A 25,024-nucleotide genomic window follows, 5' to 3' on the forward strand; every position below is an offset into this window, starting at 1 on the left:
AATTCTGTCTATCTATTCTGTATGACTGTCTCTGATGGGACACATTTCATGCTGTATAGACAGGTGAATTGAAATCAGTATTCAACAACAGTTTAAACTCAGAGTATCTTTGTATTGATCTTTAAAAGCATTATACTTGCGTTTATCACTATTGTATGATTAAATAATTATCAGCAAGTTTGGTTATGAGTTACAGTTTTAGACATGGTCTAAATTGCTCAGAAGACTGTGTCCACACAGTAACATTACAGTTTTATACATTGTCAAAATTGCTCAGAAGACTGTGTCCACACAGTAACATTACAGTTTTATACATGGTCAAAATTGCTCAGAAGACTGTGTCCACACAGTAACATTAGTTATTCCAGCCAGATCTGAGTCTTTGGGGACTTTGATATCTTCATTTGCATCTCAAATTTTTTTCTTTTGTCTCTGAAAGAGCGGGGCGTATTTTGTGAACACCTGTGGCGGCAGGCGGGCGGCAGGCACCCAAAGCATGTATGCTTTCTAAGTCAAACACTTTTCATTCGATCTTCACCAAACTTGCTGACAATGTTTGTGGGCATAATATCTTAGCCAAGTTCGATAATCACCCAAATCACCCCAGGCATTCATGGGTTATAGCCCTTTAATAACTCGAAAAACTGTGAATTTAGCCTTGTCCGCTGTCTAAGTTGAACAGTTTTCATCCAGTCTTCACCAAACCTGTTGACAATGTTTGTGGGCATAATGTCTGGGCCAAGTTTGATAACCAACCAAATCTCCCCAGACTCTCTTGGATTATGGCCGTTGAATTGGGTCAAGTTCAATGACAGGCGTATTTAGTGACAGTCTTGCACTCTTGTTGATCAATATGTCCTGCTTAGCTCAATAGGGGGAGCGCTGATCTACAAATCGCGGGGTCATGAGTTCGATCCCTGGGCAAGGTATATGTTCTCCATGACGATTTGAAAAAAGACATTGTGTCTGATATCATTCATCCTCCACCTCTGATTCACATAGGGACGTTGGCAGTTACTTGTGGAGAAGGATCAACATAACATAGATTTATTATGTACACTTAAAACATTCATTTTCTGTAAAATTAATTTTGACTGATGAAATTATTTGCCTCATAGTAACATCCTTAACTTTTTGCCGGATATATTTTTTTGCCATTCCTCACCACAAACCCTTTTGGCAGGGGATACCAATTCAACGAATTTGCTTGTTGATCTATGATATGCTAAGCTTCTGTGAACATGGATAATTTTGGTCAGGGAAAATTAGACTTTGGTCAGGGAAAAGTCAGGGAATTTCATTATCTCTGCTTTGTGGGAACCCTGAGAACAGGTTTGTACTGTACAGAGTCCGGGAACACTAGTTAGGTTAACTGCCCAACTTTATATAACTGAAATATTTTGGAAAAATGGCGTTAAACCTAAAACAAAACAAAAGGAAAAACCAAAAAATAGTGCTGTATATTAAGTGAACATTGGGTGAATATGAAATGCCAGATAAATGTAGTCCATCACAATCGACCTTTAATAACGTTTTATCACTTTTCATTATATTCTGTTAAATTTATTTTACTTAAGGGACAAAATGACTGGGTATGAAGTGTTATATACCTATTGTAAAATAATGTAATTTTTATTGATTTTTAGCTTAACTCCCAGTATTTTGAATTTTTTGAATTCTAGAGCGGTTGTTGTCACAGTTTTACTTGTTAGCTGGTTTCTCTAAACCTATTAGGCCTTTTGCTTTCAAACTTGACACATACATTTGATGTCTAGAGCGACCTCACAGGACAAGTTAAATAGATGTCTGTAATTTTTTTTACAATATAAATCAAAAGGGAAGTTAGCTTTTGAATCCGAGGGAGATAAAAATAGCTGTTCAAATTTACTTTCAGCTGTATATGTGTAATTGTTAAAATAACCCCATCTTTGTTGGGAAGCAGGATAGGAAAATCAAATCCAGCAAATTCTTAACTTGTTTTAAACCTTAAGTGAACACAAACAAGTGTAAATGATATGAGCCGTGCCATGAGAAAACCAACATAGTGGGTTTGCGACCAGCATGGATCCAGACCAGCCTGCACATCCGCGCAGTCTGGTCAGGATCCATGCTGTTCGCTTTCAAAGACTGTTGTTATTAGAGAAACCATTAGCGAACAGCATGGATCCTGACCAGACTGCGCGGATGCGCAGGCTGGTCTGGATCCATGCTGGTCGCAAACCCACTATGTTGGTTTTCTCATGGTGCGGCTCATATGATGTTAAAAGGCACTGGCTTTCAGGTCTATGACAACAAAGAATTTTTTTAGATATTAAGTAGAGACCGTACCATAGCTTTTCGCATACTTTGATTTTTCAAACTAAAGTGATTTTTACAAGTGCACCGGTTACGATAAAAATGTAAACAACGGACTCTGTCTATGAAACTTTGAAATGAATGGATGACAGTCGATCTTAGTCATAATACTGATTGACAGTGAATGCTAATGACTCCATGTGTTGCAGAAAGGTATTTAGTTTGTAACTGTAATTTCCCATTAATTGAAATTCTCTCAAAACTGGTAAAATAATTACTTATATTTGGACAAATCTTATCGTCTTTGCCGTTCGGCAGCTGCAAAAAGGGCAATTATAAAATATTCAGTGTAAGTAATATTTCACTGGTACTGCCAGTTAGTAAGTTCATACTCTGAACTACACGTCAGAGAAATTTGGGCAGATTTGACCAATTATAACGTTGGTAGCATTAGATTATATTTTTTCTTTACACAAAAAATGCCGTTAGGAAACAAAGCGAATACGCCAATAATCCGGAGTTCACCGGTTATTGTTCCAGTTCACGCAATGTAATCCAGCAATTAAACTGCATAGCTATTAGCTACTGCTGTTATAGGGAAGTGGTAGAGTGTCTGCCTTAGGTGTGAGAGGTCCTGGGTTCGAATCCCAGTTGGAGCTTAACTATTTAGATTCTGCTAAAGCATAGTTTTTCTGTTAATAGACTGTTCCAGATGTTCTAAATTTTTAGCACACAGTATCATGGATCAGTATTTAGCAATCCAGATCAAAGTTGAATGTTAAATCAAATGCACCCAATTAGAAAATATTGACTATATTATGTCCCTTTGATGTTTATGCTCTCCATGTTCAAGAAGAGTTACATGTCCTTGATCACAAAATTTTGTTATCATGAAAATATTAAATGCTCATAACTCCGCAATTCTGGTTAAAATATTGTCTATATTTCTGTTTTTGAGAAATATATGGACATTTGTCTTCATTTCAAAGCTTTTTAACTTCAAACCTATGATTTGAAAAACTTAGGTACTATCTCTATATTAAGAAATTATTGCTATATTTCTTAAGAAAGTTTTGAAACTTTATTACTGACGGAAACACATGAGAATTTGTTGTATTTGATCATTTTTACACTGAAAATTGAAAAGCATTCGAAACACTTTACTCCTTGAACACAGTCTTAATTATTAATATCTATATTTAACATTCATTAAATACCATTCCTTTGTGGTGAATTGGTAAAGACATTGGGAATGTTTTTATGGCCTCCGTGTGCCAAGGTTCGTTTCCTGACTTGTGCATCTTTCTATGCCCCCGAAGGGAGGCATATTAGTTTTCAACTGTCCGTTGGTTAGTTCATTAGTTAGTTCGTTCGTTCATCACAACGTTAACTTTTTGCATGAAGACACTTTACTCCCGAACCACTGCACCCAGGACCTTCAAACTTCACATGCTGATAGTACTTATTGAATACATGACCCCTACTGACTTTGGGGTCATAGGTCAATGTCACCAGGTCAAAGGTCAAGGTGCTGCAGGGGCATTTGTCACCATTAGTGACAGCTCTTGTTTCTCTCTTGATTTCGCATTTTTAAGATAGTTTAAAACCAAAAGCTCATTTTCTAACATTCATAAAATGACCAAACTTCAATTTTAATGAAAAATCATTTTTATTAGCTAAAATCTGTAGGTCAGTGCCTTTAAAGTTACAAACAAACCTTTTACATGACCAAATATTCAAAGCAGTTAGATACAAAAGTCATATGAAGAAGTTGCTATTAATTGTAGCAGGTGGGTGAGCTGATCAGGGGGACACAGTGCTTTACAAATGTATTTCATGTTTATCACATTTTATATCTTGCGTTTATAAATGATTTGAATATGACTGCAAAAGTTATTATTTTGCACCTGATAAAAGATTATGTAACAAGACACCTCAATATAATTGAACGGGGGCATTCAGGTTCAACTGATTATACTTTTAACACTTGTCGCACTTTTTGAACTAATGATACTAATTATAATCAATTTAATGTGCTAACTGACTGCACATTGCCAATCCCAGTGATAATTCTCATTTCTTTAAAGACATTTTTAGATATAATTATGTCTTGTTTTGGGAAAATTTATTAAAAAATGAGAAATTTAATTTCAGTAATACAGTTGGTATTACCAGCTACTTTTGTTAAATTATTCTGTTGTAGATTGGTCAAAAAGTTCTGCTGTAATTTGTTGAGCCTTTTTTAACACTTGATTTTCACTGATAATGGTCAGTTTACACAAAATTGGTATTTTTTATTATCTTGTCACATTGGACAGTAAAATGACCACAACTCTCAGTGACAGTCGCTAATTGATAGGTCTGAACAAAAACACTATTACAGAAACCATTCCCTATACCAGGCCTGGAGTCCTTTAGACCTGTGAAACATGACCCAAGGCCGTAATATACAGATTGGTTGACAGCCCTACAAATTTTAAATGATCAAGTACATAGATTTACTTCAAATGGGCATCAATCATAAATTCACTTCCTTCATAATGATTCAGCTGAACAATTTCTCAGTTTTTAGCTCACCTGTCACAAAGTGACAAGGTGAGCTTTTGTGATCGCGCGGTGTTCGTCGTCCGTCCGTAAACTTTTGCTTGTGACCACTCTAGAGGTCACATTTTTTGTGGGATCTTTATGAAAGTTGGTCAGAATGTTCATCTTGATGATATCTAGATCAAGTTCGAAACTGGGTCACGTGCCTTCAAAAACTAGGTCAGTAGGTCTAAAAATAGAAAAACCTTGTGACCTCTCTAGAGACCATATATTTCACAAGATCTTCATGAAAATTGGTCAGAACGTTCACTTTGATGATATCTAGGTCGTGTTCGAAACTGGGTCACGTGCCATCAAAAACTAGGTCATTAGGTCTAAAAATAGAAAAACCTTGTGACCTCTCTAGAGGCCATATATTTCATGAGATCTTCATGAATATTGGTCAGAATGTTCACCTTGATGATATCTAGGTCAAGTTTGAAAGTGGGTCATGTGCTTTCAAAAACTAGGTCAGTAGGTCAGATAATGGAAAAACCTTGTGACCTCTCTAGAGGCCATACCCTTGAATGGATCTTCATGAAAATTGGTCAGAATGTTCACCTTGATGATATCTAGGTCAGCTTTGAAACTGGGTCACGTGCCATCAAAAACTAGGTCAGTAGGTCAAATAATAAAAAAAAACTTGTGACCTCTCTAGAGGCCATACTTTTCTTGGGATCTGTATGAAAGTTGGTCTGAATTTTCATCTTGATGATATCTAGGTCAAGTTTGAAACTGGGTCAACTGCGGTCAAAAACTATGTCAGTAGGTCTAAAAATAGAAAAATCTTTTGACCTCTCTAGAGGCCATATTTTTCAATGGATCTTCATGAAAATTGATCTGAATGTTCACCTTGATGATATCTAGGTCAGTTTCGAAACTGGGTCACGTGCGGTCAAAAACTAGGCGAGTAGGTATAAAAATAGAAAAACCTTGTGACCTTTCTAGAGGCCATATTTTTCATGAGATCTTCATGAAAATTAGTGAGAATGTTCACCTTGATGATATCTAGCTAAAGTTCAAAACAGGGTCACGTACCTTCGAAAACTAGGTCAATAGGTCAAATAATAGAAAAACCTTGTGACCTCTCTAGAGACCATATTTTTCAATGGATCTTCATGAAAACTGGTCAGAATTTTTATCTTGATAATATCTAGGTCAAGTTCAGAACTGGGTCACATGAGCTCAAAAACTAGGTCACTATGTCAAATAATAGAAAAAACGATGTCATACTCAAAACTGGGTCATGTGGGAAGAGGTGAGCGATTCAGGACCATCATGGTCCTCTTGTTTTCTGCTTAAATTGCTTTTCATTAAAAATGATTACCTTTCAAAACGAGCGATTTGAAATTTGATGCTTTGTATCTTAACATAATGTTGTAATGTTATGTACATCCCCTTGCATAGATAGCTTGGAAGGGAATAGCACAATACATCTAGAGGCTGTGGGTTTGACCTTTTGTTGCGGCATATGTTCTCTTCGATGATTTGACAGAACGCTTTTTATGGACATCGTTTTTCACTATCACTCATGAGGTGTAGTTGTAATTATAATCATTAACTCAAGAAAGATTTAGTATTTCAGCAAAATGTAGTGTAAAACTGTTATCAAACAAAGGGAACTAACTCTAATATTTTATATGTATTTTGAAGAACTTTCACCAGCAAGTCTATATAATATGTAAACAATAGTAAACAATGATTTGCTAAGAAGGTAGCCTATCATTGTCTCTTTTGTTTAACACATTGTTGAATCATCCCAATTGCTGATTTATGCATATTTATGGACATAAATCGTCATCGCATTGACAGATTTATCTTCATTCTGACGTAATTAAGTGTCAGGTATTTTCTTTTGCTGTAAACATTACTTTCACAGGTCCGCAAAGTACAAAAATCAAAATCATTATTTACACCATGAGTAGGTATATATTCCACATGTTGTAATAAATAATCTTACAATCAGTGTATTTTTTTGTTACTTAAATCTTTGCTTACTGTCAAGATTTCAAGTTGTTTTTGTTTGTTTAAGGCATGTTTACGAAAAAGCAAAAATAGGTCATCAACCGATTTAACTGATTTAAACCATTTCACGTCTCGCATGTTAATGTAAATACAGGCTTTTAGCAGATAATAAGACATTGATGTGTATAAAGAAAACACATTAAATGTATTACGCGAATAAAACCTTAAAGATGTATTGTTGTATATGATATAATAAAAAGTAATGTATTAGTGCTGTTTGATGCCCTCTGGATATTTGATCAAGTTTATTTGTCACTGCATTAATTTTGAAAGCAACTTAAACATTTTTGAGACATTATTTTAGACAAACAGGGGCCTCAATGGCCGACTAATTAAGGTCACTGACTTTAAATCACTTGTCCCTCACCGACGAGGGTTTGAACCTCACTTGGGGTGTTTAATTCTTCATGTGAGGAAGCCATCCATCTTGCTTACGAAAGGTCAATGGTTCTTACCCAGTTGCTCACCTGTGATGAAGTAGTGCAAGGATGGCACCTGGGGGTTTTCTTCCACCATCAAAGCTGGAATGTCGCCATATGACCTGAATTGTGTTGGTGCGATGTTAAACCCAACAAAACAAACAAATTATTTTAGACAAGTCATTTCAAAAGCGTTCAGACATAATTGTGTAGATGTACTGATTGTGGGGTCGTGTGTTTGATTCCTGGGCGAGGCCTATGTTCTCCATTAGGATATCCTGCACCTCTGATTCCTGTGGAGAAGATGGCAGTTACTTGAGAACAACAAGTTAATCCTAGTACAGGAAACAGGAACACTGTTTAGGTTCACTGCCCAATGTTACATAACTGAAATACTGCTGAAAATGGGTCTAAACACAAAACAAATGAATAACCATTACTTCAAATTGACCTCCTTGTTCACTTAACTTGATTGTCTTGCATTTGAGCTTAGTCGGGTGAGTTTTCTGGCGGACCCAGTTGCTGTCCAGATCCAATGTTGTTGCTTCTAACTTGGAGTTTGCTTGTGAACCTGTCACAAATCTAGGCTTCTTTCCTAAGACATGTTGTCAAGCTAACTGATGACATGAATTGATAAATTCTAATGAAATCAACTTCTGTCTTGCTGGTATAATATAGATCAAGGTCACACACAGAAATTGGGTTTTGCTTGTTATATAATAAGATGTTACTGCGGATATTGTTCATATTACTGGGGGCATGATCTACTGCTTAAAAGATTTTGATTTGATAAATTCTAATTAAATCAACTGCTGTCTTGCGGGTATATATAGATCAAGGTTACATTTAGACACAGAAATTGGGTTTGCATGTTGAACAATAAGATTGTTCATATTACTTTGGGCATAATCTACTACTTAAAAGATTTTACCCACATTTGATAAAGTATGTCTCTGTGTTTATGTATATATGACTTTCCAAATGAAAACCAGATTGTTAAATTGTAAAGCAATTCTGTGTAAATTAATATGCAGATGTAAGAAAAAGTGCTAGATGTGAAATTTTGTCTTAAAAATAAACCTTCCTTAGAGAAAAAAAAATTCTCTATAAATAACGTTAAGTCCAATGTGCTGGAGAGATAAATACTACTTTGTGTTTCATTTATAGAAAGTAATTATAGAAGGATATTATTTTTATGTATTGATGAGAAGAAAATTAATACCATATTTTTAACATCCAAGGTCAAGGTTGGTCTCAGCACATTCACCTCAGAACAGTTTCAATCAAAACAAAATTATGTTTCAATATTATGCTAAGGTTTTTAATCAGATCAGTCAATAAATGTAATAAATGATTCAAACATATTTATTAAAAGAAGAAAAAATTGGTGAACATTTTACAGAACCCAGTAGAGGCCCTTGATTAAACTTAAATTAAACTCAACCCTTACTATGCTGGGTATGATTGATTCTGCCTTTCGAACAGTGCAGATCATGATCAGACTGCATGGACCTGCACTGTTTGCCATTCAGTCAGTATCTTTTTGGTATGTACCCCTTTTAACAGTTAATGGTACTGTCCAAATTGAAAGATGGACAAGTTTATTTTAGAAATCTAGCAGGGTAAAGGTTAAACTAACAGCATTACTGTTTTATTTTCAGATGGTGTACGTGAGAAAGACAAAGATCAGTTGGGTGTTATATTGAACCAAGTGGCAGTTGCCAAAGATAATTCATTTACACTTGCCAAACATATATATGCAGATGTTAGAATGGACTGGCCATTCTATACTGACGAGGATAAACAAATTTTGAAAAAGTAAGTCTGTTCTCTCATTCTTTAACCTTTAGCCTACTGGCAGCAAGTGATTCTGCCTTTACAACCAGTGCAGGCCAAGATCAGCCTGCACATCCGTGCAGTCTGATCATGGTCTGCACTGTTCGTTATTCAGTCTGTATATTTCAGTGAACACCCCTTCGAACAATAACTGGTACTGCCCAAGTTGGAAGATGGACTAGTCCATTTTGGAAATTTAGCAGGCTAAAGGTTAAGTGAGGCGAGTGTCTTAAGGTACAGTGATGAAGTTTCACACTTAATGACAGAGATGCAAAGTGCTCCTACAGTCAAATATTCCATCTTCACTAAAGCAATTTGATAGCTTCCTCAGATACCAGGCTACTGTCTGAAGTGGTCAAAGAGAAGTAATTCAAAGTTGTCAACTATAACCACTGTCAGCTGTGGTTAGCTGACAGGAAAATAATAATAACTACAAATAAAGAGGTCATATTTTTTGGTTCATCCTAAACACTATTAAACCTAGTTAACAGTGACAACTACAAATATAGAGGTCATATTTGGTACATCCAAAACACTGTTAAGCCTGGTTAGCTCACAGGAAAATGGAGGTAACTACCAAAGAGAATCTGCAAGCACTGGTAACTTGACTGGCATTTGTAACCAAGAACAAATTCATGCTGGAGTAAAATATGCAGGCACTGGTAATTTATCTGTCATTTGTAACATAGAACTTTATTGTCAACAAGGTCATATTGGAGTAAGATCTGTAAGCACTGTAAACCTGACTGCCCTTTATTACATGCCCATTAAGCAGCTGCTTGTAGTAATTTTAAGCTTGAAAAAATTGTAACATTTTATATTTTCCCTTTTGACTTGCTCTTTGATGAAAGTTTAGCAAGTTGTGAGGTGTATGCTTGCGTAAATAATTTTACCAAGAATATTACAATCGAGAGAAATTAAACTCTTTACACCTCGTGGGAAAAAATCAAATTACAAGTAAAAGATGTGTATTTGCTATGGTAAGTTGTTCATTGCTGTAAGAGAGAATAGTGTGACACAAGCAGAATTTAAATGTACCGTAATGATTGCCGGTACACACTTTTGTACAAAATTTTTGTTATTGAAATGTATGCTTGTATTACAGAAAATTACAAAGTGCCTCCACGGTGTCACCATCCGCATCTCCTAATAGCAGAAGTCCAGATAGCCAGTCAACCAATCTCACACAAGTATATATTGTTTTTGTATCCATTCAAAATCTAGACAGGGGTGAAATTGTTTATGGAAAGACTGATAGCTTTCTGCCTAGAGAAACAACCGTTTAGTTTTTGCCACAGAATTGTACTGAATGTTTGAATATTCTGTCCCAGAGTCCTTTGATTCATGTTGATAGAAAACGAAGAAAATAAAACATTCTTAAATAAAACATTTTACTGCATAAAACTTGCATTTATGCAATTATAACTTCATAAAATTTTGTTTCTTATTAGATGTGGACATTTAATGCAGTGTAACGCAATTTTATGTCATTTATGTATGATGTTCATTTGGCTATGTTTCGCTTTTATTGCCATTTTTGCATGTTCGTCTTGCTTGTCACATAGCTGAGGAAATAATTGATCTGTGTTTTATGGGACAATTACAACTGTAGAGAATAAAATGTGTTTCCAACGATACAGTTGTGTGGCATTCACACTATGAAATACTGTTTTAAAAAATTGTTGAACAATGCTATAAAGTACATCAAACATTTTTATGTGATTCTAGAATATATAGGAAGTCTCTGTGTTATACTTTGACTTATATACTCTATCTTTTAAATTAAAACTCTATTTTTGAACTTTAAAAACTTTTTTAATTTTACAAGATACTTAAGTTGTGTGTTTAAGATTTTGGCATGTCTCTTTTTGAGGTACAAGTGATAAAAAAGAGTTAGAAAATTGTATAAAAAAAGACTTCATTGAACAAGTGAAATTGTAAATTGTCATCTAAATACATATATCTGTTGGAAACAGTAGGTGATGTTTTAATGCCACATGGTACTTGTTTAAAGCTTAAAGCTATTCCTTAGTGTATTTCAGATGTCATCTGTAATAGGGAGCTTGTTAATGGAAGCTCATTGAAGGGAACTTGTAATAGGGAATTTATAAAAGAGAGGTTATCAAAAGTTTGAGATATTTTGTTCTCAATACTGTTTTAAAAGCACTACATTTTATTGAGTCCACTCGGATTCAGTATTTTTTCCATGATGGTTGCTGGTTGCTTCTTCTTGTTTGGTCCACTCTGTTTCAAATGAAGTATGTTTATGCAAAGGTGACCTCAAAATATTTACTATATACCTATAAATATTCTTCAGAAGACATGGCTTGTATTTCACAAAGAGATACAAACTGATGATAAATCAAAAAATTGAGCCGCGCCATGAGAAAACCAACATAGTGGGTTTGCGACCAGCATGGATCCAGACCAGCCTGCGCATCCGCGCAGTCTGGTCAGGTTCCATACTGTTCGCTTTCAAAGTATATAACAATTAGAGAAACCGTTAGCGAACAGCATGGATCCTGACCAGACTGCGCGGATGCGCAGGCTGGTCTGGATCCATGCTGGTCGCAAACCCATTATGTTGGTTTTCTCATGGCACAGCTCAAATTTATTTACAGAAGATATCAATCTGTTTCTTTGTTTTCCCTGTCCTTTTGACTACTTGCAAACAGTTGTTTGATCTGAGACTTGTGTTTGACTATCCTGGCTAGGTCAGATGCCTTTTGTGATCAAGGCTTTGTAAAATATTATCGAGATTAAAGCTACTCGCCCACAGATTGGGTGAAATTTTTCAACATGTTCATTTCTGCCAAGTTTGGCATAGAATGTATATCTGACACTGAAAAATGCTATAGTGGGCAAAAATAAAAGTTAGATATTGGTAAAAATGTAAGAAGAATGTAAATTTTCTATGTTAGTTTATTACCTTCTGCACAATATTTTTGTTTATTTATAAGAATATCTTTCAAAGATCTTTTGTCAATAAGTTTGTTCCACTAGTTACCTTCAGAGTACTCACTTTTTATGGATTTTTGAAATTATTTTTGCGCATAAAATATGTGGGTTAGTCCCTTTAACCCTTATCATGCTGGACACATGCAGGGAATAAAATGTGTTTCCAACGATACAGTTGAGTGGCATTCACACTATAAAATACTGTTTAAAAAGTTTGTTGAACAATGCTATAATGTACATCAAACATTTTTATGTGATGCTAGAATATATTGGAAGTCTCTATGTTATACTCTGACTTATATACTGTTTGAAATTAAACTGTATTTTTGAACTTTAAAAACTTTTTTTAGTTTAACAAGATACTTAACCTTTATCATGCTGAACACAACTGATTCTGCCTTTCCGACCAGTGTAGATCAAGATCAGCCTGCACATCCATGCAGTCTGATCATGATCTTCACTGTTCGCTATTCAGTCTGTATCTTTTTGGTAAGCACCCCTTTTAACAGGTAATGGTACTGTCCGAACTGAAAGATGGACAAGTTCATTATAGAATTTAGCAGGTTAAGGATTAATAGAACAACCCAGGTTAAATCTAAGCTTGTTATGGTAACGTTGTTATATAAAAATGTATATAATTTTAGACCCTGTTCTGATAGTGATCAATTTTTTTAATTTCAGAAAAAATCTGAACCGTTGAAGCGATCAATAGAAGAAAGCCATCAAACTGTTCACCATAATGCAAAGAAGAAACGCATTTCCTTGTATGACAAAAATGGACACAAATCAGAGAATGGATCAAGTAGTACGGACAAGCACAGTAGTAATAGCAATAACGTTTCTTCCACAACAGATATATCGGATAAAAAGGAAAATATTGATGGTTTGTAAAATTGAATTGATTGTGGTTAACTTTGATAATATGCTGAAGATGCAATTATGTTATTGTAAATATTGATGGCAAATTCTATACAGTTTGTGTGTGTGTGAGTTTTTGTGAATGTATGCTATAGATATATATGTATATACAGTTGAAACTCGATATCTCAATTTCCTAATGATCAAACGTTTATTTCGAGATAAACGAAATTTGAATTAAAATAATATCTTGTTCATGTGTTTTTGGGATGCAACTTTAAAGTAATTTTGATATATTGATTTTCAACTGTATATATATATATGGATAATTGAGCCTCACCGTGAGAAAACCAACATAGTGCATTTGCAACTAGCATGGATCCAGACCAGCCTGTGCATCCGCGCAGTCTGGTCAGGATCCATGCTAATCACTTTCAAAGCCTATTGCAATTAGAGAAACTGTTAGCAAACAGCGTGGATCCTGACCAGACTGCGGGGATGCGCAGGCTGGTCTGGATCCATGCTGGTGGCAAATGCACTAAGTTGGTTTTCTCAAGGTGCGGCTAATATGATATATATGTATAGTTTTGCTTGATGCTCAGACAATTTATTGAAAGTGATTCTTCCTGCTTTTATCTTAATACCTTCTTAATTGCTTTACTTGCAAACAAAGCTTGTACATTCTACTGCTGTGCAAGTTGGATTAAGTGACTGATGTACTCTCGAAGGCAAGCTTAAAAACGTATTTAAAGAAAAAAAAATGTTTTTTTATTCATTAAAGAGAATTTTTCATGCCAGAAGAAAAACTATTGAAATCTGTTACTGTTTGATATTTCAGATACGGTTGATTCCACTTCTGATACTCCTGAATATATGAGGTAAGTTAAAAACACAATTGTATGTGTCCATATAAATGTGTTACTGCTCAAACTGGATATGATGATCTGAGCTCTACAGGGTTCACAGTCATCTGGGTAATGAGATTTTAGAGGGATTCAGACACTGGTAATATTAAGTTCTATTCAGTCATGCTTGAATTGCAATTTAAACAACTACGGTTGGAGTTCTTGGGCAGACTCCCAACTATTTGTGTAGTCCCAGGACATTTTAAGCTTGACTATTCAAAGTATAATGAGGGCGACTGTACTTACCCTGGTGTTGCTGTTGATACGGCTGTTGCATTCAGGTTTAGTTTTATGACAAACTTCTTAATTTCACTATAACTTCTGAGCTACTGCCCCATTATCATGAAAATCCAAATAAGGGTTGGTCATGGTAAGGGGTTAAGGCATAGGTGTACTAAAAGTCATGGTTACTCTGGTCAAATGGTGTAATAGTGCTGGTTAAAGTTTCATATGAAGCTTCTCGGTTTCACTGTATCTTCTTAACTACTGCCCCTATAATCATCCAACCTTGGGTAAGGATTGATCTTAGTTAGGGGCAAACATCTTTTGGTTTAGGTTCAGCTGCCTTCAAGGTCAAGGTCACTAGGGGGTTAGATTCTCTTGTACTGTTGGATAAAATTATAAGACCTGCTTCTAAATTTCACTTAAATAACATTTTTTAGTGCTAGTATGCCTCTTAACCCAGCTTCTAACCATACTTTTAAAAACCACAAGCAGGGCCTACTTGGCTGAGTGATTAAGGTTGCTGACTTGGTTCAAAAACTTGGCCTCAGTGTAGAATTCTTTCATGTGAGGAAGCCATGCAGCTGGTTTATGGATGGTCAATAGCTCTTGTGCCGGTGTTGCCCTTACATTAAGTAATGTCTAGAGGGGCACCTTGCATATTCCTCCTAGATCAAAAGCTGGGAAATTGCCGTACGACTTGTAAGGTATAATAGAGCAAAGGAGGCAATTATCGACCCCTTAAGACCATAATCTACCGTACATATTCTTACTTTCACTTTCGGAGACAAAGTGACACATATATTTGAGACAAACTATCATTGGTCGATTTCAACCAATGAAAACACTTGTTACATTACAGAATAAGGTATGGTCAAATATTCTGTCTCGTGACGTGTCTGCCATTATCGACCCACTTCTGCTATTATCGACCCCCTAGTTTAAAAAAAAAACACTGAAAACACTGAAAATCATGCATAATATTATTATTAAGTTAATTTTTATTTGTCCTTTATTGTCATAATTGCAATTTGAAATTATGCAACTGATCATATAAACAAACCATAACTTTACTAAGATTTCATGGAAAATATTATTTCATGTGTGCTTTTTTTTATTTATGAATTTGGTCTTTCATACTATCACAGTTTCATATTTGGTCTTTTGACTGACAAATTGTAAATATTAGATAATAGTTATTTGTAATATAACATTAGCCACACACAAGAGATAAATAATTCAAACACTCAAACAAAGTTGATTATCCATATTATCTACAGCCTTAACAACATATTTTAGCATTCAATTTTTATACATTTAAAATTAACTTTTTGTAAGTCCTCTGGAGTCAACAAGTGAAGTTCTGGTTGCTTAGTACATTTAATGTGCCACCATCCAGCGCATTCATCACAGCCTTTTCACTCATTTGGCTTCCCATTAAACTGACCACAACCCTGACATTGGTCTAAGCTGTCTGCACTGTTCATCATCATTTTGTCCATCAGAGGAATCGTCAAAATCGTCATAACTGTCACTATCATCATAAATGATAGAAACATCTGACTATGACGAACTTTCAGAGACTCTGCGCTTTTTTTTCTTTTTATTTAAGGAGAATTTTAATCCTTGTGATCAACTAAAAATGTGCATTCATAACTTTATCATGAGTCATCACAGAACATTAGGGGTTCTAACTGACCAATCAGAGAGCTGCATTTTAGAGTACCTGCCAGTTTCCACTTGGGTATAACAAAGTATATTTACAATGAACATATAGTGACTTTAGAAATAAACACTATTTTAGAAATCAAATCAAGATTTTTCACTGCACATGCTTCAGATGATGCTACAAACAACAAAACTTTGAAGTTTCATTGACATGTTATATTGATTTAATACCTTTATTTTAGTTAAAAGTTTGAGATTTTACACAGAGAGTCTAAGATAAAGTCCGAGTAAAATGTAATCAATACCCAGTTGAAATAAGTATCATTCCACAATGTTTTGGACATGTTAAAGTTATGAATTAAGTGCTTCCTCAAAGCAACAAGAAATTATATAAATTTAATTAGTTGGGGGTCGATAATAGCAGAAGGTCATATTTTCAATCTGCTATTATCGACCCCCACATAATCCCTCCAGAAGTTGCAAGAGACTACAAAAATGGCTGCTAGAAATGGGTTCTATATGTGTATAGTAGGATTAAATACAAAATTAAACTGATTTGATCCATAAAAACGGTAAATTTGATTTAACAGAAAGATACCTACCTTAACGGACCATGTAGTGGTTGGCACTGAAATTTATCTCATGCAGTCGCACTGTATGTAAACATTCAAAATGGCGCATGAAGAAAATTTGTGACGTAAAAATGACAGTGAATGACATGATCACATGATTTCTAGGAATAAATGTGATTAAGTATCAATTAAGGGTGGGGGTCGATAATAGAAGAGGGTCGATATTAGACTCCTTTGCTCTACTAAACCCAGCAAAAAAAAAAAAAAAAAAAAAAGTTTTTAAATCGGTGAGATAATAATAATTTTGACCATGAATATTAATGTTTTTTCAGGCAGTACCATACTATAGGAGATGATGATCAGCGGTACAAGTATAAACAGGCATTTAATGAAGAGTACGAGGAATACCGTGACCTACATTCTAGTATAGATCTAGTCTCTCGAAAGTTCTGCGAGATGCAAGAACTTAGAAGGAAAACCCAAAAAGGCACTTCTGAATTTCAGGTACAGTATATTTCTCTTTGGCAACAGTGTTGGTTCTGACTGTCATGGATTGTGGCCTGCTTTTTGATTTGCCAATGTTTGCCAAATAAGTTATGGAATATAAAAGATTTACAAATTAAAATAGAAATGAAATTCACGATTACCTTATTAAATGCTTCACTGTTTTTGGTTTTCGGTAAATGGTTTTAGAAACTTAAGGAAGAAAAGTACCAGTTTTACAATGAGTATACAAATTTTATATTTTGATTCGTTATAACGATTTCAACCTGATCAAGAAAGCTTTCCATTGATGCCTAAATACTTGTAGTTATTACAAATAATTTCCATATATATATATATATAAAGAAACACGTTTGAGCTGTTAAAACTCCGGTGAGCGTTCTAGGACCATCATGATCCTCTTGTATATATTTCAACTTTCATGTATTTTCAGGATCTGGAGGATAAAATCCGCAATGCATATATGCTACAAAAAAGTGATCCCAAGTTTATAGAACAAATGAAAAGATATAGGTACCTCCACAAAAAGCTCGCTTATATCAAAAGCCTTATTATGGACTATGATCAAAAGTTTGTGACAGTGTTGTCTTAGCAGTGACCTTTGACCTCAGACCTTGGATTCAGCTTTACCACAGTACAGGAGAAACCCAAATTTATTATTTATTGAAATCTCTTCCAAATACGGTACCATGTGATAAAGGATATGTGATTTTTGTCTGCTTTGGTGTGATTGGACATGAATTGATCATGTGACATTGCAAATGATAATCTTGACTGTGATTTTGGTTTGAAGATCTTCTTTATTAAATCTGAATGGCAAAGATCTATGTTTAATCCCCACTTTTTTTTAGCTGTGTAAAATTTTCATGAATCTGAATTAATTCCAGCGGGAAATTGTTGTTTATACCTTAGTGTATGAGATGTTCACACATAGTGAGAGCAGGAATGAGGTATAAGCAGATACGCGTATTGTTCTCTGAATTTTGAATCTCGTTACATAAATTCAGTGGAATTTTTGAAAGTTTACACTTTAACGTTTGCAGTGTCACATAAAGATTGACAGATGTTGATATAGAACTATAGCAGTGAGCTACTTGTTAACTTATTCTCAATTTTTCTCCCACTCCCTCTGTAGCTTTATGTATATGTAAATAGAAGGGTGCTAGTATATTGTACAGTTGAGATTGTGAAAATTTAGAGAAGCCATTGGCAATCCTTTGACTGTATCCTTCCTGTTGTTAACATATACTGTAAAATCATTTAATTTAGTGGTTTTGGTCAAAATGGCAGTTTCGTAGGGATATGAATTTATGGATTAAATTTTCAACTTTTGAATATAAAATGAATGGGAATTTTACTTGTTTATTGGGATTAAATGTCATGGATTGACTCTACCACAAAATCCATGAAAATTAGTCCCCCACGAATATTGATGATTTCACAGTAAGTAAACTTGACCAAAAGTCACAACCTGTCTAACATCTATATACATATGACAAACTTTCAGTCTCAGAAATTTCTGTTTTTGGAAGTCTAAAAGTAGTAAAATACTTCACCGCTGATGTAAGTTTTGGCCCTTTTTTTTATACATATTTTCATTTCCCGTAAGTAAAGACCTTTTCAGACATTGTTTTTACATTTGTTATAGTCTGTGGTAATTGCAGTTAGTCTCTTGTGGTATGTTGTGCATACTGAGAAATGTAGAACTTATTTTGATATGTTTACATCGATCACCTTCTGCTCACTTGTGATGTAGAAGCATTTATATATGGTTCCATGACAAAATACTGTCATGAAAATTATGCATACAATAAGATAGTGCCATAGTATTTACTTTTGTGAAATCAGTATGGTGTTGGAATGCAAGAGTAGCTGTTTTTTAAGTAATCTGTGGATACAGATTGAATTGAGAAAAAAATCCGGAAGCATCCATAACTGTCTTTCTCCACTATTAAAGCTAGGAAATTACTATATGACACTATAATTATGTTGGTGTAACTTTATGAAATGCCAAAAAAAAGAATAAGGTTAGGATTTGTGCCAAGTTTAGTACAGCTGCTCCTAGTTGGAATTTATTCTTGTGTTGTTATAGTCCCACCACTGTAGGTTGAATAAAGTTCAGGTTTTGAAGTAATTGCCAGTCTCTACATCCAATATTTATTAGGGGTATTTTACTTTAAACTTAATTGTTGATTCAGTGTAATGGGTAAGGTACCCCTGTTTATTTATTTACAAGTATTAAATTTTTTACTGTTTCTTGAAAGATAAAGCTTTTTGTCATTGTTCAGATCTAGTCGTCATAAAAAGTTATTTAATTTTCATCCGCTAAATTAGGATTTAACCCTGAACACTAATCATCGATGCTCAGAATAACCATGATACCATTGGATTTATCCAATGATTAATTGTTTATATATAAACTATTCTTTTTGCCCAGAAATGGCCTAATTCTTGTTCATTATAGTGTTTTCACACATTCCATTAGCTTACGTATTGTAGAGAATACAAGTTTCAGATTTGCTCCTTATTAAATGTGATACAATAGATAACCAAAATGCACTCATGTAAATATTTTACCCACTTGTCTGGTTTGGTTCCGTTTTTGTGCTTTTGACGTAATGAGTGATATATTGTAACAAATAATTTTTCAGTGATGCTTTAATCAAATACATGAAGGAAATGGTTCATGTTTCAGATGATTGGCTAAACAAATAACTGTTACGATACTTAGGCCTGTCTCAAGTTCAAAGTGTTGTTATTTCAGGGACGTGGTGAAATTTCACAACCATATTGCCTCGGTAAAAATGTATGTTCTAATTCATTTATGTATTCAGAAACGTACGGAATTATGTCGGGCTTTCCAGATGGTCAGACAGTATCTTCTGTTCAGTTAATAACATATTTTTGTCTGATTAACCTTAAGCCTGTCGGCGGCAAATGATTTTGCCTTTGCGACCAGTTCAGGCTGATCATAGTCTGTTTGCTATTCAGTCAGTAAATTTTCAGTGATCACCACTTTGAATACAAGTGGTACTGCCCAAATTGAGTTATGGACAAGTCCATTTTAGAAATTTGGCAGGGTAAAAAGGTTAAAGCAATAAATGCCACAGTTTTACTTTAAACAACAACATGCTGGCCCTTTAGTTCAGTTGCTCAAGAAAAAAAAGGATTCAAGTTTTAATTTTTGAAAAAGGCAATGTTACTGAATAAAATAAAGACTCTCCACCTGTGATTTGTGTACAGAAGTTGTTAGGTATTTATGGAAAATAGACGAGTTCTGATAATTGATAAAAAGAAATGTGTGATAGGTTTATTCTTTCGTAGCATAGAAGGATCTTATAAGATCTTATAAGATTATTGCCATTTATAATCCTATAGGATATGAGGCCTAAGTATCGAAACAAATAGCTTTAATTTGCTCAGATTTTAATTCCTTTTATTGAAATTTTAAAAGACTGCATATTTTTTTAATTCTGGAATTGATGCATTCAAGCTGTGATATTATTGGTAGTTTAAAGAGTTTTAGGTCAGATTTCTGTAGCTGATGTTCTTATTGCTACATTTTGGGGGCCATATTTCTAGGTCTATTTAAAACAAGGTAAAGAAAATACTACAACTTGAAAGATAAATATAGATTAAGAACACTATGGCCAAAGTTAAATAAATTTCTGTCTTTGGATATGTTTTATCCAACTAAGTTTTAAGTATTTCATGACATTTTGAATGTCGTTTTAAACTATATTGCTAGTTGTGCTTATGATGAGCATAAGACCACGTAAATATACACTTTGTGTCAAAAAAGCGAATACATTCACAAGTCTTTTTGTTTCCTCCCTCCATTGCATGTAGGGAAGTTTATAGGCACTTGCCTCAAAAAAAAAGCTTTGGTAAGAAATCCATGACTTACTTAACTGACATAATGGCAGAGAGTACTATTTCACCTAGTACAAAAAAATGATAAAACTTAGAAGTCTGTGTGTAGCAAGGGTGATAAGACCAGGATTTGTATTGCATGTAATAATTCTGTAATTTCTTTCTTCTTTGATCATGATGTAAACATTGTGTTTATAGATAGTTCACTTTGGCCAAGTCAAATTGTAGACAAAATGTAAATGCATAATAATCAAATTGGGCATTTATGGTAAGATATATCTGTGCACACAAATGTATGATATTTTGACTTAAATTCATGTAATATTGACATAGTTGCTTTCTGTTTTTGCTTGCAAATCTCTTGGCACATTGCCTGTGTTATTCTTATCTCAATATTCTAAACAATAAGATAAATAAATAAACAAACTACAAAAAAAAACATGTTTACAAAAAAACAGAAAAATGCTATTGAAAAAAGTCCTGTTTCACTCATTGTAATTGCTGTTTTTCCAGTTTTGATTTTTGTGAAGTTTATTTTCCTCAGGACATTGAAAGAAGACATTAAGGATACTGTCCAGGGTTTGATCTTTCAGGGGTTTAGTAGATGGTCATCAGAAAGTATATTTTACCCAGGACTAAACATTGAGGGTTTGAATCTTACTAGGTTTAGTAGATGGTTTAAGTAGCTGTAATACTAATGCTTACATTAGCCAGCCTGGCAAGCTGCTGTTATGTTTGAATTAACCCTTAGCCTGCTGGCGGCAAGTGATTCTGCCTTTGCGACCAGTGCAGACCAAGATCAGCCTGCACATCCGTGCAGTCTGATCATGGTCTGCACTGTTCGCTATTCAGTCAGTAAATTTTCAGTGAACACCCCTTTGAATAATAAATTGCATTGTCCAAATTGAAGATGGACCAGTCCATTTAGGAAATTTAGCAGGCTAAGGGTTTAGTAACAATTCTTTATGATAAAATGTAATTATGCATTTGCTGCGTGCGTATTTTCTGTTTATCATAAAGTCTGGATACGTTTAGTTAGCATAAACTTCCTTTAGACTGACATACTAAGTTTAGAAAGTCCAGATAGTGCACAGAAAATTGATGTCTTGTACCAAAATAAATTTTGGAGATGAATAGCTAATCAGGTACATTTTTGCAGTAGAAAATGTTTTTAAAAGGTTTAAATATGACCAGGGTTTGCAAGTGTTTGAAGGGTTCTGTCACTGTTAAGGAAAAGATGTTCTGATTCTGCCTTTGCAGCCAGTGTAGATCATGATCAGCCTGTACATCTGTGCAGTCTGATGATCTGCACTGTTTGCCATTCAGTCTGTATCATTTTGGTAAACACCCCTTTTAACATTGAAAGATGGACAAGTTCATTATAGAAATTTAGCAGGGAAAGGGTTTTCACAGAGTTGAAACAGGACAACAAAAAAATTCAAGGTAACTGTAAATTTCACTTATTTCTGCTTAATACATGGCAATATGATACAGTATTAGGCATAAATGATTGAAAATATATTTGAATCTACAATTACATTTATATTTAAACTTTCTTTCTTTTTATTTCTTTTGTTTGATTTCTGTATAATTTCTTTATATTGAAGTAACTACATTTCTCCTTGAGTAACTTCCCCTTGTACTAAATACTAAAATTTTAAGTGCAAAACTGAAATAATCAAATCTTTTTCGATAGTTTCAATTAAATGACCTGTGCATTTTTTTTCTGAAAACTCGGAACATTTAAATGATGTGATTCTCGTGTATTTTTGATGTTTTTCCATGATATATATATGTATTTGTGTTACTTAAGGAGAAATATAGTATACTTTTTCTTGTCTCTTGGCCTTGGGGTTTGTTTTCTTCATGTGGTGCTCATTTGTATTTATACCAAAACATATCAAGTCATGTTTCATCAAGTAACATTTGAGTTTTTTCCCGTATTTTAGATTTTGGTCAGGAATTGAAGTTTCCAGATGTTAAGTTATCAGACTTGCGGTTATTTCAGAACTTCAGGGGCCTGTAGAGCATAGTACTTTTTTTGCTAGCTGCTTGCATTTGGGTATATTTTCATTGATAGATAGAAATTGGGGTGTCATGTCTAGATATTTTGAAAAAATAGCAAGGAAATTTATAATGGGCATTATTTCTATTTTTGAAGGAGTTAGTTGAACATACGTGTATGCTTCATTGAAATACCTGAAGTGCGGAGCGACATTGAGCTAGTGTTGTGGATTAGATTAGCGGTAATAATGAAAGTAAATGGCGAGCAGAGTCAAATTTTTAACATAGTGTTATAAGAAATTTTTATTCAGAAGGACAGCTTCCTTAAGACGAAATGTTCTTAACGATTTTGAATTCTGATATACAGTCACAAGTGTACAAAATTACATAACCTGTTGCCTCCAACATGACATCTTTAGGGACATATGTGTATTACAAACAGCTCGTCCTTTTCCTGGGTTACATTTAACCATTCGCAGATTATGGATATACCTTCTCGTGACATTTTCTAGGATGTTTTAGGGATGTGATGCCTTATAAAGGTTTGTAGTTGTGGCCATCAATGATGTGATAATGAGCGTATAATCAAGCAGTTTTCCATTACTGTCTTCAAATGACTACACCATTCTAGATGGGTATATCTTATGTAAATAGTTAACAATATCAAAAAAAATTCAAACGTATAGTTTTCCCTGCAATTATTTCATTACTCGTATTGTTTTTAAATGTAATATTTTTCTTACTAGAAGTGATGATACTAAGTGCTTTCTAAATTTGTGTTGATAACTTTTGTGTATTTTTTTTTTTTTTTTTTCATTGAAGAACATGATGTTTATGATATTATATTGATGTTTCAAAAGATGCTCATGATAATGTTGAGGTGATAAAGAGGCCCTAGTGAGGTTTAGGCTAACTGTAGGTGTTAAATGGTTTTATTGAGGTTAAGACTGGCTGTAGTTGATAAAGGGTTTTATTGAGGTTGTGCCTGGCTGTAATTGATAAGCAGTTTTATTAAGGAGGTTGATGCTGACTGAATTTGATAAGACAGTTTTATTGAAAAGAAGGCTGGCTGTAGTTTGTGAACAGTTTTTATTGAGGTTGAGGATGGCTGTAGTGGATGAACAGTTTTACTGAGGTTCATACTGACTAATTGATAAGCGGTTTTATTGAGGATGAGGATGGCTGTAGAGGATGAACGGTTTTATTGAGGATGAGGATGGCTGTAGAGGATGAACGGTTTTATTGAGGTTGAGGATGTCTGGTAAAGGATTTTAGTGAGGTTGAGGAGGAAAAGGACTTTGAGTGGTTGACGAGATGCTTTGATGTGGTAACAGCCAATTTGAGGGGAACACAAGCTGTAAATGTTATGGATGAATGCAGTATGAATTGACCAGAAATGGAGTTTCACTAAGCAATTGTTGTTGTTGTTGTTTTTAAATATATATATATATATATACATGTATATATAAAAGGGAGCGTTTGCAATGTTGTTCCCCATTTTTTTTTGTCTGAAATGAGTTTGGAGAAAATGTACAAAAATGAAGGTGTGAAAATAGAGAAAGTAAAAATACAACTTTGTTTGAATGCAAAAAATGAAAGGTCTTGATTATTTAGCCCATAGAATGTAAGAGTGCCATCTCGAAAAGGACCATACATTTTTAAAAAAAAAATGAATTATTTGCACTTGCCTATTTGTAGAAGATTATTTCTGTGGAAGAAAACAAGGTTTTATATGCATTTAAGCTTAAATTTGTTAAAGTTGAATAGACTAAGTCCTCCTTAGATGCATGAAACTTATAGACTGGTAGAATCAGTGCTTGACATATTCGTAAATGCTACAAGTAGAAATTTTACTTGATATCCTGAAATAAAAGTTGTAATTAAATTATTATCTTAACGTTAATTGCAAATAATACTTAAGTTGTTTTTTTTAACAATCAATGAAAAAACATTTTTTGTCTTAAGGTATGAAAAAAGTACTCTTAGGTCTCTTAAATTAAGTCTAGATAATAAAAGTATCAAAAGAAAGCTCTGTGTTAGTTTAGTTTTGTACTAGAGAACCATTAAACTTTCATAGCCTATTCCACAGTTTGCTATAATGGCGATGCTTTTTAAATGACAACTTCATTGTATTTTCACTTAGCTCGGTAGTAAAATGACAAATCTGTATTTTTCAGCATCTCACCAACTTGATTTGTACATAACATCACCATCATATTTATAATAATCTATTTATTCTGTTGTACATAGATGACACTATACCTGTAATCTTGGGATGTGTTTTAATATTATTTTTTGTTTT

The 25,024-nt window shown here is 34.1% G+C and overlaps 1 protein-coding gene across 1 annotated transcript in view; it reads left to right on the forward strand.

Annotated features, from left to right (window-relative positions):
• Window positions 1-21,157, forward strand: part of LOC123566432 (RNA polymerase II elongation factor ELL2-like) — a 43,722-nt gene extending 22,565 nt beyond the window's left edge. The window contains exons 7-12 of the mRNA XM_045360491.2: window positions 8,984-9,140; window positions 10,264-10,348; window positions 12,798-12,999; window positions 13,813-13,852; window positions 16,674-16,845; window positions 17,279-21,157. Coding sequence (XP_045216426.1) covers window positions 8,984-9,140; window positions 10,264-10,348; window positions 12,798-12,999; window positions 13,813-13,852; window positions 16,674-16,845; window positions 17,279-17,437 — 815 coding nt within the window. The 3' untranslated portion in view covers window positions 17,438-21,157. The remainder of the gene's footprint in view (window positions 1-8,983; window positions 9,141-10,263; window positions 10,349-12,797; window positions 13,000-13,812; window positions 13,853-16,673; window positions 16,846-17,278) is intronic.
• The last annotated feature ends 3,867 nt before the right edge of the window (window positions 21,158-25,024 follow it).

This window comes from Mercenaria mercenaria, chromosome 8 (genome assembly GCF_021730395.1).
Source record: "Mercenaria mercenaria strain notata chromosome 8, MADL_Memer_1, whole genome shotgun sequence".
In the NCBI taxonomy this organism is placed as follows: domain Eukaryota; kingdom Metazoa; phylum Mollusca; class Bivalvia; order Venerida; family Veneridae; genus Mercenaria; species Mercenaria mercenaria.